Source organism: Anabas testudineus, chromosome 6 (genome assembly GCF_900324465.2).
Source record: "Anabas testudineus chromosome 6, fAnaTes1.2, whole genome shotgun sequence".
In the NCBI taxonomy this organism is placed as follows: domain Eukaryota; kingdom Metazoa; phylum Chordata; class Actinopteri; order Anabantiformes; family Anabantidae; genus Anabas; species Anabas testudineus.
In genome coordinates this window covers 18,597,161-18,613,706 of record NC_046615.1, presented here as the reverse complement: position 1 = coordinate 18,613,706, position 16,546 = coordinate 18,597,161, and the positions used below count along the sequence as shown (strand labels likewise).

Below are 16,546 nucleotides of genomic sequence, written 5' to 3'. Positions count from 1 at the left end.
AATAAGAAGAATAACAAAAATATAGCCCATAAATATTCAATTACAATTATGTTTGCTTTGATTCTTTCTATGTCCCCAAAAAAAGGTGCTGTTCAGTGGCAACTGGACCTGCTTGAGGTTCTTCATCACATTTCACTTCAAATTTCATTAGTCCTGACTAAATGGTTGGAAGAGGAGTCGTTCCGTTTTTGGCATTTGGGTTGTTGTTGTTCTGCCTCCCGTGTATTGTTCACTTTCTTTCACATGATTAACTGTAACTGTGATCAACTGAAACGTATTCAGGAGTTGTTATTATTCTTATTTTTCCAGGTAATGTTAGTGTAGTTCAAGTAATGCCTGTTGGCATTTCTCAGCTGTAATGAAGCCATAACATTGCACAATTGTTATTTTAACTATAGTATTTAATTGGTTAGAATTAAACTGCACCCAATTTCGTGGTAACACCCAAAATTTGAATTGAAACTTTCACACATGCATCATTCTTATCTGAGTTTTTCATAGGAGGTTTCTGAGAACAGCACAAATAACATCCATCTGTTTCATGACCACAAAGATGCCTTTCAGCAAGATGCTTAACCCCAAATTCCTCATGGGCTGAAATGTTTGGACAGCAGGACTTAAGGTCTTAAAGTCATATCACCTCAACAAGTAAAAACCTGCAGTACTGACTAATCATTTTCACAGATACTCATCTGCAATCTCCTCTTTTCAAGTTTGACTTAATGTTGAATTAGATGAATATGTTAAAACATAACCTGCTTAGCAGATTAGGTCAATGCATCTGTAGGAATTATACAGAAACTGCAGCAAGAAAATGATAATGTTACACCTGGCCGATCTAGTTGGCTCAGTTCCTCCATTAGAAGCAGTATAATTCTATGCATTCTGAATCATTTCAGCCACATTGTTGACATAATGGAAACAACCCCCTATAAGTAGGGTTACAGATACGCATAACTACCCATTATATCCCAGTTGTTCTATTTGTCATATGCATTAACACAGCTGCATGTTTTTTTATTTTTTAATTTCACCTAGAACAGAACAACTTAATGAATACCAAATATGACATTCAGTGCATTCATACATTGTGCTCCACATGATTTTGCCAGAAATTGATTTACAGCAGCAGTGGCATCACTCAATTTCAAAAAACTTTCAGCATCCCGTGAGACTAATTTGCAAAAATATCCAGCTTTGCCATTTCACATTAGAGCTGTATTGTGTTCTGCTTGAAAACTTTCATTTCACTTCTCATTTCTTTTTCATTCATTTTAAACTGGAGCGGCAGAGCCCTCTGGTGTTTAAAATCAAAATGCACCAGTGGAAATGTTGCTGCAAGAATATCAGGTCAGAAAGAATGCACACAACAAACAATGAAAAAGTTTAATATTCATCATGAAACGGGTACTCTGGATGGTCACTCCACCTGTGTCCAAACAAATAAATAATGTTACTTGAAGAAATATTGATTCTAAAATCCATAATCCAAAACAAAGCTTAAGAACAAAGATCCATCTTTACTGCATAAAGATTAGCTACAGACTTAATCAATAATTACACTTACATCAGTAGCTCCACAAAACGAATATTTTTGTTGAGGGCTTCAATGGCTCTCATTTCCTCCTCAGTGAGTGAAAAATCAAATATCTGTAACAAGATTACATGATTACACTCTTGAGCATAAACAATCCTGTAATAAACATCTTGGTATTTTTTTTCCTAAACTCACCTGGAAGTTGTGTTTGATCCTCTCAGGACTGAAACTCTTGGGGATCACAACGACTCCTCTCTGGACATTGAAGCGCAGGGCTACCTGGGCACTACTCTTGTTGTATTTTTTCCCAATAGATACAAGCATCTCATCTTCCAGCAGGGGAGGACATTTCACATTCACCCTGAAGACAAAAGAAAATACAGATGACACCAGTAAATCAAAACATGAAGGATACAACTATCAGCATAGTATTGCAGTGTCAAATACTATGCTGATATGTTTAACATAGTCCAAAGAACGATCTCCACTACAAATATTAAATAAAACGTTTTGTTGTTCAAGTTTGTTACTGAACTTTAATCCCACATCTTAAAGTAAATTAATTGACAGTGTTTAGTTACCAGTGCATTTGTAAAGGTGTCTTGAAAAGGGCCTATCCCCTCAAGCCTACATACCAGGATGCATCTCTAGAGGAACCAAGTGGGCAGTATCCAACAATTACAATGTCATTCTGACGGCAGTAGTCCAGAAGTTTGGGTTGTGTGAAATATGGATGGCACTCAACCTACAGGATGCATGTAAGAAGAAGAAGGAAATACATAATTTATAGGAATATGAGTCCAAAGTGGGTTGACATCACATTAATCATTAGTATTAGAGCCAATACAGCTGTATGCTGAAATACTCTACTGTACTACTGTGCTATGTCAGATACTACTGAGGGTTTTAATAAGCAAACTGAGGTCACCTGGTTGGACACGGGTTTGTGCTTGAGGCCAGGTTTATTCAGCAGCAGTTCTAGTTGTCTCTGGTTGAAGTTGGAGACTCCCAGAGACTTAACAAGTCCCGCATCTTTGCAAGCCTCTAAAGCCTGCAAAGAAGAAAAGATTTATATCCTCACAGAGACTGATAGTGATGATCTTTACAGATTTAGAGAGATTGTGAGAAAAAAAGCCCAAGAATGTGAAGAAACACTGCTTGACTGTTTATGACACAGATCTCGACAGTTCCTGATGCTGCAGCTGAGAATATCCCTGGTATTAACACTGAAATTAAGGAATATCACCTGCCAATTAAAGTGATGTCACATTTATGTTATTTTAATGTTATTAGAGTCAAATATTCTATTAGGTAACTTCAAGATGGGACAACCAAGCATGTGCAGGACACTTGAATTATGTGAATTTAGACTATACTTCCAGTATAGTGTCTGTGCAATTTATTCTCTTATTTTGATAATGTTGAACTGTATTTAATGATACTGTATAGTATTTTAAATATGATTTATTCTATAAATTAAAGAGAAGAGACTACAGTCATGCACAGTTGTTACCATCAATTGTGAACTCAGCAGAACTCACCTCCCATGTTGCACAGAGGTCTGTGTGGTGATAGATGTATTTTCCATTTTGATCTTTTGGATAGAACTCTTTGCCAGGCTAAGATTTAAGCACAATAATTAATTTTAATACTTAATTATTAGTTATTAAAATGTATAAATGACTATATGTGACTTTTTAGTTAACTTTCTGTAAAATGTATCTAAGCTAAACACCACTGTGTGCACATAAGGGCAATGTCCAGACACTAATCAGCTGGCAAATAAGTTGAATTCCATTCAAAGATGGAAGCATTGTATAGAAACCTTGAAGGCCATAGGAAGCTCAATGATGTAGAGATCCACATAGTCTAATTTCAAAGCTTTCAGAGTGCTCTCCAAGGCTGGTCTCACCAACTCTGGTGGATGAAAGGTGTTCCAGAGCTAAGAGAAAGATAAGCCAGAGCTAGTTAGATATCCCACAACTCCACTTCTGGGTAAGTGTGTGCAGGTGACCTATGTACAGACCTTACGCAAAACACAATCAATTGTTACATTCTCACTGGCATGTATGCTAGACTTTTTTACCTTTCCACAGTAAAAGATGTCCTCTCGTCGCACTGTTCCATCAGCAATCTTCTCTCTAATGGCTTGACCCACTTCATGCTCGTTGAAATATACCAGTGCCCCGTCAAAGTGCCTGTAACCAACTTCTATGGCCAGCTTGACGCACTCAAGTGCTGTACCTTTGGACGTCTACAGGAAATCCACAGAACATGTAAACTTCCTTTGACCTGGTTTTGATTACATCATAAAATATGCATTCCTGTTCAAATGCTGTAGAGTAGATCAAATCACTCACACTACACTACATTATAGTGAGACCTTAGATATTAAGAGTTTAAATGAATGTCTAAATGTAAAAACACAGGTACGATATCCTCACCGTTCGAGGGTCCCCATAGGTGCCTAACCCCAGCAGTGGAATACGGTTCCCATCGTTCAGCGGGATACTGTGGCTCTCTGCAGTCAGATTCATGTTTGTGCAAAAGGAAATCAAGTGAACTCTCTCTAGTGAGCTTAACAGATAATGTAGGACATAACCATGAACCTTGAACCCTTTATCTTCCATGCACCTAGGTCTGCGGCTTCTTTCTGAGAGCATGAGCAGACAGAGTTACACCTGGACTGACTAAGTTGTTGTTTTGTTAATGTGTGCTGTGACGTTGTGTTAATATTGATAACAGCCTAAATGTGTTGTAAGTTGATTTGATACTGTGTCCAGCACAGGTGTGGTGACATTATGCACATCCCACTGATCACAGTGAACTGCGCATGCAAATGTGAGTCGAGGTGGATCCGGTGCCAAATGTAAGGCAATGAAAAGTAACATGAGCAGTTACCCACACAGCTTGCACAGTAACTAACATGAGCGTCTGTCTGCTGGACTTGGTCCGTGTGCGTCTCTCCTATCAGGACGCGCGCTGTTTTGACCCCACCCCGCTCGTGCCGTCGGGAGCAGGAGGCGCGCGCGGTGCAATTTGAGCGACATCTGCATCAACACCACCTCACGTGGTGGCGCAGCGTGTTACCTGTGGTGTGGTGCGACAGGTTTGCAGCTCCGGACTCCAGGTGCCTTTTCGTTTCATCGTGTGACGGATAAATTCTGCGTTTCTAGAACCGCTGCGTTAAGAAGCTGAGATGCTCTGTGCGCGCAGGGTAGCAGCGAAATGACCGCACGCCTGCACGGTCCGCTCACCTGTGTGTGGGTGCATCTCGTAACTCGGAGATCTAGCCCGGGAGAATAAAAGTGCAGCAAATGGATGCACGCACAAACCCACCGGAGCCGGTGGATGCTGCCGTGATCGTCGTGGAGAACGAGGCTGAGAGTCTGCCGGTGCAAGAGGAGAAGTCCGGTGCGAGCGGCCACAATTACCTGGACACTTGCCCCGTTTGCCATCTGAACTTTCACAGTCGAGAGCCCAAACTCCTGCCGTGTCTGCACTCGTTTTGCAAGAAATGTTTGCCGTCACCCTCGCGGAATCTGGCCACGGCGCAGGTGCCAAACTCCCAGGTCCACAGCGCGACCAAACCACGTGAGCACCTTTGTTTACCAACATATAGATCGATTAAACACACTCATCCTGGCTCTGTGCGTGTGTGTTTATGAGTGTGCACAGTCATATTCAGTCATATTTGTATGGAAACATCTGGTATCATCTGGTGTTGGAATCACATCCAATCTCAAAGCCATGGCCCAATGTGGTTGTTCCTGTTTGTGCCCAGTGAATGTGATTCGGTGTCCGGTGTGCAGGCAGGAGTGTATGGAGGTAGATGTGATGGAAAACGTCTTCGTGAAGGACTCAGCTGAGACTCCCAGCAGCACAGTGGAGAGGACAGTCCAGGTGAGTGACACAAGAAATCACCATATGAGGGCAGCCTTGTTGATAGTATGACTATAAGATGATAAGCCAGGCCAATTTTGAAAACCTGGACAGCAGATTTCAGATTTCCCATTTGCATATTGCATGCACTTAATGTTATTATTGCACTCAAGAGCTACAATATGAACCCAACGATTGTGGATACCAAGTTTCTCTCCAATAGAATCTCCTCGTTTTACCAACCTGGACCAGCTGATGCTTGTTTGACTTCTCTATAGCTCTGTATGACCTGTGATGACAACACTGAAGCTATCGGGTTTTGTATGGACTGTGTTGAGTACCTCTGTGCCACCTGTGTGGATGCCCACCAAAGAGTTAAATTTACCAAAGACCACACCATCAGAGAGAAGACACAAGTATCACAAGGTATGTTAATCAATGTCCTATGAAATACTTATCAGCATACAGTTTGTTAGCAATCACATGTTGGACTACTATTAGTATTATTTTATTATTACCATTATCATTTGTCAAGAATGGTATTTCCCCTGACAATAACATGTGATGGACCAATTGCAAATGTTTTCCAGAGTCCCATGGTGTGTCCACTCAGAGGCCAATGTTCTGTGACATCCACAAACAAGAGCCGCTGAAGCTGTTCTGTGAAACCTGTGATGTGCTAACCTGTCGTGACTGCCAGTTGGTCAAGCACAAGGACCACAAGTACAGTCACGGACACAATTTACAATACTATATAGCGTCATAATATCATCAATGGTTTAAATTTATTAAATTTTTAAAAATTTAATACATTGATCTATGTTTTGACACTAACATGTCTCCTTTGATATCAAGTTGCTGATTTGAATCATATTGTCCATCTTTAATGTGTACTCTGCCGAAGTATCATCAAGTAAGGACTTTATGTTTCAGGAGTAGTATGAGCCCATTGAGGAGAACAAGAGATTGATAGCAGAGCAGATCGCTCATGTTGTGTAATCCCCATTTCACGCACTAACTTAACATTATGTTTCGTCTAGTTACCAGTTTCTCGAAGATGCTTATAAAAACCACAAACAGCACATGGAGAATATGACCCGTCAGCTGCATGAGAAAAAGAAACTGATTGAAGAGGTGTCAGACTCCATAAACAAAGGGTATGCACATCCACAAATCCAAGATTACATATGTCGAGAATGAAAAATGTAAACAAGCCTATAGTTCAGGGAACTGTTTGGACAAAAGCCACTTCCTCTTCCATTTAGATTGAACTAGAACAGCTGGTAAATCGCTTAAGGATAAAACGTTAATACCTCGACTAATAGTGAAAATATTATATGTGTTGTTTACTACTGTCTAAAATGTGAATGCTAATTGAAAGTCGACGTATGTTTTGCAGACTCGTTCAGGTTGATCAGAACCGCGTGTCTGTTCATAATGAGATAAAGAAGTCCATCTGCAGTTTGATTCTTGAGATAAACAAGAAAGGCAAGATGCTAGTTAATCAACTCGAGGTAAGAGCAAATACCTTTAAATATATCACAAATACGACAAATGGCATGTAACAGATATGTTATTTGCCAGCTTAACACATGCTGTAGACCTGTAGCTTGTTGTGTTGCTTCTAAAGGAACATTTTTTGCTCACTAGCTCAGTTGACTGTCTCACCCTGAGGCCCAGAGCTCATCCCCTCAAGCTGTTTGAACACTGCAGATGTTCACATATTCATGTTTTCTAGGCTGTAACAAAGGATTATGAGAGTGTCTTGCGAAAACAACAGGAGGACATTGGCTATCTTTCCAGACACCTGGATCATGTCATCAACTTCACCAAATGGGCCACGGCCAGGAATGGGGGCACAGCCCTCTTATACTGTAAACGTTTGGTGAGGCTTGTCGGCTCATTTATCTACTAACAGTATCTCATCACAGTTTTGTTTTTACTAACCGCTCAGCACTGAAAGAGAGTTAGGACATGGGGCTATGTTGGGTGTGATGGAGTTGGAACATAAGCCTTTTGTAAGTGTCTCTAAGAATAATTAATAACATCCCTTCTGTTGCAGATTCTGTTTCAGATTGGAAACCTGCTCCGGGCAAAATGCAGCACGTCGTTTATACCACAGAGCACTGTTCGCTTCCAGTGTCGATCCACTTACTGGGCCTCAAATGTGGATCTGGGTAAGACATAAACAAACGTTACCATTACTAAGGTTAATTTAGAACCCCGTGAATAGCTGTACTATTCTCAGGATACAGGCTTTTGGATTTATTTATTATACCTTTATAGTTGATCTAAACTTGATTATAGCATATAACTGCCTGTGTGTAAGGGTACAGTATTTACCACGAGACATCTTACAGAAACTGCAAAGAGGTACAGGGCTTATTCTCCATAACCTCTGCATTTAGAAGATTTGCATGTCTTTGTTTTATCAGTTCCCAGTGTTTTTTCCCAGCTACCTCATACAACTCCAGTGTCGTACTGTTTCCCAAATCTTTACTGTATTACTGCTCAAACCCTCTCTTGCTCAGGTTTCTCAACTTTCTCTGGAGAAAGTATTTTTTTATCCCTACTTGCTATGCTTATCAGTTCTCTCTGTGTATGTCTCCTCAGGCTCTCTAGTCGTGGAGAGTGTACCAGGCCACCAGCTGAGTGGTTTTCAGGGTATCCCTCATCAGTTCTCCCAGGCTGGGCAGGGCCCCTCAGGCTCACCCCACAGCTTTGCCCATGGAGCGCCCCATAATACTCTGGCTCAGCTCCAGATGCAGGTGGACAAGCTAAATCCGCAAGCTCACTGGCAGCCGCAGCCTAATTCTCTACCCTGGTCATGGTACCAGACTGTCAGACTGCAGCGAACTGTCCCTGGGCCCCTTCAGGGAGGTTCTCCTTCCCACAGTATGCTTCCTCAACCAGGTCGCAGGTTTATGGTGCCTCCTCCAAACCACATGAGCCCAAAAAGCAGCTTACCAGGTCCAGGGTTTACTCCCCAGGTTAGTTTTCTTTTCTGTGTGTTAGTGTGCACGTGTGCTCGTGTCCTTTTGACTGACAAGCCCTCTTAACAAGCACTGACAGCAGATGACATTGTCCTAAATAGAGCTGACAGCCTTCACATCCTAGGCAATTTATGTCTTTTCTTGTCAAGATGGGTTAGAGACTTGGATGAGCTTATGACACAAAAGTATAAAATAAAACAGAGAAATCTGCAGCAGAGCAGCGGCCAACATGTGACAGGGGACAGACCCAAGATTCCATAAGAAAGGGTTCAGAATATCTCATCATCAAAGTTGTTTAGTCTAGTTCAAATGGTGTTTTGGTTCAAGCTTCAAGTATATGGTCATGCAAAAGACAATACTGGCATGTGAAGTGCACACATCACTTGTGTCACACTGATGTGAACAAGCTGCTGCAGCTGCACGCTGAACTCTCAAATGCTCTCCTGCCTTTGTTTTTTGCTTTTCATTATTTTATTGTCTTGTCATAGTGCAGCTGTAAGTGCAGATTAATTTGATGAATTACTTCACAGCATGTATCTAAATTTGATCAATATAAAACTCAATGTGATGAGGCAGGTTTAAAATATCTGAAGATTGGTTTTCACCATGAAATAAATTAACATTAATGACTTCCTGAAAATGTTGTATAAAAACTGCTTAGTATTAAAGCCCTTCAAAATGTTTCCAAAACTTAAATACATTTAAACTTAAATACATTTTTACACATTGTATTGTGTTCAATTTAAAAGTGACCCCAAGCTTTTGAATATTAGCGTATATATACAGAATGTACCGTGTTAATGCAGTAACCAACTGATTGGGTAAATACATTTTCAGAGCCTTTAAAATAAATATGTGATTTGAAATGTGTAATTACAGTATTCTATATGGTTTAAACAACTAAATACTAAAAATATGTCTTAGGTAACTCTGCCCGCAGTGTCAGAGTGTTTTGTTTTGTGATTTAGCCCACACTCTGCCTTAGTTATTGCTATGGGGTATCGACCCACACAGGGCAGCCACTGACAGGGCAATGAAGTTTGCTTTCTTCCCATTCCCATAGATGGCAACAGGAATACAACTTGACAGTAACTGCAGTATCTTTGTGTATCTACCTCATTCATCTGTAGCATCAGAGGGGGGCAGGAAGCAGCTCCAGTTACCAATCAAAGCCTGTAGGTGTATTTTCCTCTTCACCTTTGTACACCCATATTACACCACTGCCCATCGGTGGTAGCGTGAGTTCACCTCAACCACAAAACACAGTAAGCAGCCGCTTGTTGACGTTGTTGAAGACTTTGTACCTCATGATTCTTGTGAAATTATATCTGAAATATAAATGAAATGCTGTGTTTAGATTGAATCCACATATATGAATGGGACAAATGACTCACCTGGTCCAGTATATGTGCTGAAACCAAACTATCCCCAGAGGAGGTTACCACCATCTTTGACGCACAGAAATGGTAAGTCTCTGTCATCAGCGTCGTTTGTACCTTTGCATATTTCAGTGGCATGCAGACTTTAAGTATTGCTCTGTTCTTACTATAGTAATACACAGATTTTTTCTTTGTCTCAAGTGCAAGGACAGCAGATTTCACCAGGGTATGCTACTGTATCCCAGGAGGAGAAACTGGGGTAAAGAGACAGCTGAATGCACATACATACATGCACACACACACACAATTCTTTCTGCTTTTCTCTGCATATTGTGTAGCTGCAAACAGCATTGCCTTAATATGACCCCAGGCCTTTTGTGCCATTGGGTTCTCCACTGAATTTGGCTATATTCTACTGGGGTCTCATTTTGTTCCCAAGGACCGTTTCCTGGAAACCTTCAGAAACACAACAGGCTAGTGGAGCGGTGGGCTCAGCTGTCAAGAAAAGACGACAATCATCACCAGGGCCCATCATTGTCATCAAGGATGAGCCAGAAGATGACAATGGCTATGTAAGGAGACAATAAATTATTATTACAGCCCAGTTAGGATTCCATATACACACAAAATTAGTTCAAGAAGAATTGTGGTTTATAAGAGCTTGGGTCTTATTTATGAAGTTTTGGCCATCATTTATATTGGCACTGTTGTACTAACACTGACAATGAAACTAGAATTTCCCTTTAAATTTCCAAATGTGACTGTGCTCTTGTCCAATTTAGCGACATTAGATCTCAGTGTGTAACATCGATTCAGTTCAGTATATGAGTCAATTTACTACACAGATTTGCTTTTCTCTCTGTTTGTAAATTTCAGCTACACGCTAACCAAAGAGCCAACCTCCCTGACAGCACAGGTGACCAACTTCAAATTAGTCCCCAAGGTGACGAGAACAAGGTCCAATTTCAAAGCATAGACGACAAACCCCACAGCCCTTTACAGCCTCCAGGCATCCTAAGGGACCAGAGTAAGGCTAATGCTCGAAATGACATCTGTTCTCTTGGAGGAGAACAGCAGGTAGACCAAAATCAAGCTCGGATGGACGACTCTAACGAAGTCTCGTGTGCTGTGTGTCGGAGCGGAGGAGAGCTGCTGTGCTGCGATAAGTGTCACAAAGTTTTTCACCTCACGTGCCATGTTCCAACTCTTCACAAATCTCCTTGGCAAGTTCTTTCACATGAAATTTATTTATTGCTAGTCTCAGACGAAAACCCCAAAACACATGCTATTTTTCATTTTTATGTCTATATTTGAAATGAGGAATTATGGTCCTCCACTGAATGAAAAAATACGCTTTAACTGTTAAGAATGAGGTTGTTGTTTTCACATTTTGGCGATGTAAGGTTTTCATCGGACAGCAGCGTTATACACTTGCTATGTGTGTTCCTGTTTACTGGCTTTTGTATTAAGTCTCTGGATTGTTTCTTTTCAGTGGGGAATGGTTTTGCTCTTTCTGCCGTGACCTGTTAGTGCCTGAGATGGAGTATGACTGTCATAGAAAGCTTGAAGCCAAAACAGTAAAGACTGAGCCAGATTCTGAAGGAGGCTTTCCCCTTTTGGATAAACAAGTCAGTACTTTTTTAAAATTTTAACAATCCTTTTGTTACAGTCAGCAAGTATTGTAATTATGATAAGGAAACTTTATAGTTAGGTTGCAGGTTTGTCAAGCAGTTTAAAACAAGTAAAACAGTTCCAGCTCCTCATATCATTATAAAGTATAACCTCTATAGATTTGAAATTCTGTAGCTTCTTCCAACACAAGCACAGTCATATTGTTCACACACGTTACAGCACACCTGCTCCTTCATTGAACACTTAGTCAGAATCACAGCTCGCTTGTCGACTGGCCAAACTCCCGTCTTCATAATTTATTTGTCTGAATTTGAACATGACACTTTCCAGCAGCAGGAGGTGAGGTTATAGTTTTAAACCTGTGCCTGAAATAAAGTGTACCACAGGTAGAATTTGTCATTAGTGGCAAAACTACAGACTTATTACATTCAAAGGATTTAAGTATGTGATACTATATAAATAGTCTTGCAGTCGTATAGAAGTATACTGTATTGCACACAAACTATATAATGTAGCGGAAGAAGGTTTAGTGATGAGAATTTGAAGAAACTTCACTGAATTGGTGCAAACTCTTTTTTTTAAATAGTTTATTAGCTAGTGCACCTGAAGCACAGCTTGATGCTAGGTTTGAACAAACACATAAAATTATTTAAGAGCTGAAGCAAAACAGATTGGTTGATATTCAGTAATGTACTCGACTCAGGTTAGTAACTAATGCAATAGACTGCAGACTATTAGAGGACTGTATTTGAACTTTGAACTGTGATTTGTTGACATGTATTAAAGCATATTGCTTTTTCTACTGCTGCAGAAGTGTGAGAGGCTGTTGCTGCACTTGTTTTGCACTGAGCTGAACTCAGACTTACAAGAGGCTGTATCCCCCTCGGTGAGTCTGAAAGCTGCTGACTGCAGTGGAAAGGTTCACTGGATTAATGTCACATTGGGTTACTGTAACTGTAATTTTAATGATGTGTAATGTGCAGTATTTGACAGTTAAGACGGAGAAATTATGAATCAGAAGTGTGGAAACTTTAATTAGGTATTGTAAATATACAGAGATTTCTCCTGCTGGCAGAGTTTTCTGTATTTTTGTTACTTGCCGTACAAACTCGGTAAATATGAGCAGTTATAGACTCCACTGCAAAACATTATAGTAATACAATTTTATATTATATTTTTGTATTATTAATGTTTACATAATAACATTCTTACCCTCTTGAGCACAATATTGACAATACAAGATATTAAACACGATATTTCATTTCTCCATTAAGTTTTATTCTTTCATTATCTCTCTCTTTCTAAATACCGCAGATATGTGCTAATAACAGTCTGACTATAAAGGGACCAATGAACCTTGCCACTGTAAAAAAGCGTCTGGAGGCCAAGCAGAGTCTGTGCTACCAAAGCACTGCAGAGTTTGTGTCTGACATCAGGCTCATCTTTAGAAACTGTGGATTCCTCAGTGAGGTACTGTTTATATAAATCCCATTTTGCAGTATTTTTCAGTTCTTGACACCTCATAATAAATAGTTTTTGCTTCATCTGGCACAGCAGGCTGGCACAGAGATCACAATGGCAGACAGGAGGCTTAAGGAGCTATTTGAAGAGGATCTGAGGGTCATGTTCCCTGACCAGACCTTTCCAGAAATCAAACTGGAGATGATACCTGTGACCTCTCCCAACTCTCAAGTCTCATCTCTTGATCATATATCCCTGCCAAAGCGCCAGCGCAGATGTTCAGACTCCCAGAACGCACCAAGATTTCCCAATGGAGAGGAGGGAATAGTATGAAAGCACAAATTTTCTCAGTTGTTCAGATGTTTGACAGCACTGTCATACTAACATTGAAACATTTAATAGAGAAATTCTGATCACTAAAATCTTTAATTAATTCATGATGAATTGAATTGCAAACAAAGAATCTGCTATAAGGCTCCGAAAGTATTTTCTGGACTAAATTGTTAGTCTAAAAAGTTCGAGTAACCGCTTAATCTTCAAGCAGTTCATCAGGTGGTGAGTAATGGCACATGCTGTACATGCAGCACATTGAAGTACTTACAGGGTACAGCTGACCTTCTCTTTTCTTGGAAGAATATTTTCCCCAAATTTAAAAAAATCTACATTTTCCATTTGGAGAATGCTATTCCAAATGTCATTTTCCATTTTTCAAATGCTATATTCTATTCCAAAAATATCATTTTCAATTTGTCAAATGCCATTTTCATGCTGCACTATATGTAAATTAGGAGTTGTGACGTGAACCTTGGTGGCCTACTGGTAGTGTGGGGAGCAGCTGGGAATTATGCTGTGGCTCCCTTGGACTTGCTGAGCCTGTTAACTACTTAAATACAAGTACTTTTCTCCATAAAACCACACCATCAGCTTCAGGTAATGTTATTTATTATTCCCAGAAGGTTACAAGTCACAGGCCTATACAATATCCCAGCACATGATATTTGCAGATCCATCTCTTAAGTAATTCTATTTTGAGTTACCAAATAACATTTTGTAGAAATGCAAAATAAAGTGACTTGTTCCTAACTGGAAATAATTCCAAATGGAAAATGCTAATTTGTCTTTTCAATTTGGGGTAAGATACTCCTCATTGTCTTTTAGTACAAGAAAGCTACTCATTCTTTCTTACCAGTGCAGCTCCAGGTGTAAATATAGCAGAGCCCAATATAATCATGAACTTCAATGTTTGTGGTCTTTTTTTTTGTTTGTTTGGAATAAGATGTGTTATGGGGTCCTCTTGAGCCCAGTAAAATAAAAACTACTGATGTTTAAGATGTTAAATTGTCACACATAAAGTATTTGTTGGTCTGTTTTGTCACTTTTTTAAACACAGTACAGAACTGCAGGTTTAATTCTGTACAGCTATATGTTCTGTGTATTTTTATTTATTTATTAGTGTTTTTAAACAGTAATGTTCGGATTTAAAGGAAGGACTAAACGTGTTGCATATGTTTCAATATGTGAGACCTGTCCTGGATTGTTGTCCCTCAGTTAACATGTTTTTCTCTACACACTCATCTTTTCTTACATTAACAGCCAGAACATTAAGATACATGCATGCAAGTCAATTTGCAGGTGTTTACAGGGTACAATAAAACATGATCTTGGTAAAGTATACTCCATTTACTGCATGTTACATAATAAATAGCAACATACTATGACCATCATTACAACTTTAAATGTACAGTCAGGCAGAAGTACTTTTCCCCTTTACCAGGTTTCTAGCACTGTGTTGAGTAACAGGGAACAAGGCCTATGGGCCCCGAGGTCAGCCCTCAGCCTCCCTGGATGTTAGTGCCCCGTGCTGATTGACACAGACTTGGCAAAAACACGCTTTGTTGAGCTTCAAAGGAACTGTACCGCACCCCCCACAACAAGCTTAACACTGTTTGAATGCAGTCTTGGCCACTCCAGTTTCCTCCACCTATGAGCCAGGAGGTCGGCTCACACTGTTGTTTCTTGTTAAAGCCCAAATGTAGATTGGAGGTCGGGAGGGGGAGTGAGCGTTGGTAATTTCTCGAAGGACAGCAGGCGAAGTTGCCTACAGATGTTCACTGCTCTATAGCCAGGAACCTGGTGCTGCTCTGGCTCTCATCATTGGGGCATTCTACGTTCCTTATTCCTTATACACCAAGGATAAGATAAGATAAGACGAGTCAGCAGTACAGGGGGGCTCTTTGATGACGTGCTAACTGTTACATTACAGAGGGGGTTGCCACATCCTTGACTGGTGTCTGCAAGAACCTTATCTCTGCTGCTTGTAACAGTCCTCTCGTAATCTAGACGTCCAACAGCACAGTTTAAATGTTTCCAGAACCAAGGCATTCTTACATTTACTACAATACATCTGAAACATTCTTCAGTTTCTGCTCTATACCTTTATTGCACAGCATTTCCATTTGTTGTTTAACAGTATAAATGACAGTTTGCAGACAACCTGCTTTCATTATACAGTTTATTACAATAAATGCTGTGTCTGCTTTTGTTGTGTTGTATATGACTGATTATCCTACAGTGGCGATTTGAGTGCTGATCTGCTTTTCTATGCAACGGTGACAGAAAATGACAGAATGAAATGAAAAACAGATATGATTGACATCAGCCAGTTATGAAATTTAATCCAGTGTACATACAGTATGTAGATAAAAGCAGTTAAACATAATATTCAGAAGACAGAAATCTGCACTGTGACAACCCTCACCTGATTCTGCATTAGTGGTACTGTGGCAAATTGTGAAATAATTCATTTCATTTTCAGGCATCCCTGACTGTGATGGAGTGAAGAACACAGAAATGATGACATGACTCGTCACACACTACATTTTAACAGCGCAGTTTCACCTTTATAACTCCTATATACTTGTGGGCTTCCCTTTATGCCTGTGGTGTCTTTGGTGATATTTCTATATTGGCTAGACTGGTAGTGGAGACATATGGCTCTGATTAGAAGATCATTTAACCTCTCTGTCACCATGCCCAGAGTCAGTAGACTGATTGAATTTGCAGAGGGCCTTAGTTGGTGCAAAATGTTTATTATGCAGTCTAGCAATTATTTCTCCTCTTCTTGCCAATTCTGGTAGACGTGTGTATGTGCATGCATGTGTGTGAGTGGCTTGTTTATACCCAACCTTACAGTTCATGATCACTTTGGCTGATGGGGAGCCCACATCTGTGGCACCCTTACAGGACCTTTAATTCATTAACTTTGAATAAAAACATGTAATTTTCTTTGATGGTGGTGTGAAGTTTAGTTACTAAAGAGAAAAATAAGTTCAGTAGTGGGTGTATTGGGGCTGTAAAACCACTGTGCACATATGAGTGAAAAATATGGGTGGATGCAACAAACTCTGCAACTGCAGTTTTTTTTGCAGATGTGGCAGTGAAAATATTTATTTTTTGATTACCACAGTTTCCGCTAACTGGAATATCCAAATCGTTTTGAGGCTTATAGTCTGGGCATAGCCACAACAGATTTTTAAAATACCTCAAAACCAGCTCCAGATGTTGAGTAATCAGTACAATCATTAGCCAGAGACATAAAAGGTCTACTTTACTATTGATGGTGAGACAATTTCCATGTGTGCATGCTTATTCTGCAGCACAGT

At 40.0% G+C, this 16,546-nt stretch overlaps 2 protein-coding genes across 4 annotated transcripts; one reads left to right on the top strand and one right to left on the bottom strand.

The window, feature by feature from the left end:
- Positions 1-879: 879 nt before the first annotated feature.
- Positions 880-4,818, bottom strand: LOC113165910 (aldo-keto reductase family 1 member D1-like). Of its 2 annotated transcripts, XM_026365715.1 has the most exons (10): positions 4,795-4,818; positions 3,982-4,058; positions 3,624-3,791; positions 3,363-3,479; positions 3,079-3,156; positions 2,466-2,588; positions 2,173-2,282; positions 1,733-1,898; positions 1,568-1,650; positions 880-1,429 (listed from the first exon to the last, which is right to left on the bottom strand). In XM_026365715.1, exons 1-10 carry the CDS (start codon positions 4,808-4,810, stop codon positions 1,387-1,389), a joined length of 981 nt encoding a protein of 326 aa, XP_026221500.1. In that variant the 5' UTR covers positions 4,811-4,818; the 3' UTR covers positions 880-1,386. The 2 variants fall into 2 exon arrangements, with proteins under 2 accessions (XP_026221500.1, XP_026221499.1); XM_026365714.1 differs by lacking the exon at positions 4,795-4,818 and having other exon boundaries at positions 3,982-4,296.
- On the top strand, positions 4,594-15,325 carry LOC113165908 (transcription intermediary factor 1-alpha-like). 2 transcript variants are annotated; one of them, XM_026365712.1, is made up of 18 exons: positions 4,594-5,131; positions 5,322-5,440; positions 5,698-5,845; positions 6,010-6,142; positions 6,460-6,576; positions 6,819-6,933; positions 7,158-7,304; positions 7,482-7,596; positions 8,033-8,409; positions 9,543-9,677; positions 9,770-9,878; positions 9,993-10,050; positions 10,231-10,363; positions 10,668-11,014; positions 11,284-11,419; positions 12,235-12,309; positions 12,738-12,893; positions 12,981-15,325. In XM_026365712.1, the coding sequence occupies exons 1-18, from the start codon at positions 4,855-4,857 to the stop codon at positions 13,215-13,217; spliced, it is 2,934 nt and encodes a 977-aa protein (XP_026221497.1). In that variant the 5' UTR covers positions 4,594-4,854; the 3' UTR covers positions 13,218-15,325. The 2 variants fall into 2 exon arrangements, with proteins under 2 accessions (XP_026221497.1, XP_026221496.1); XM_026365711.1 differs by having other exon boundaries at positions 12,978-15,325.
- The last annotated feature ends 1,221 nt before the right edge of the window (positions 15,326-16,546 follow it).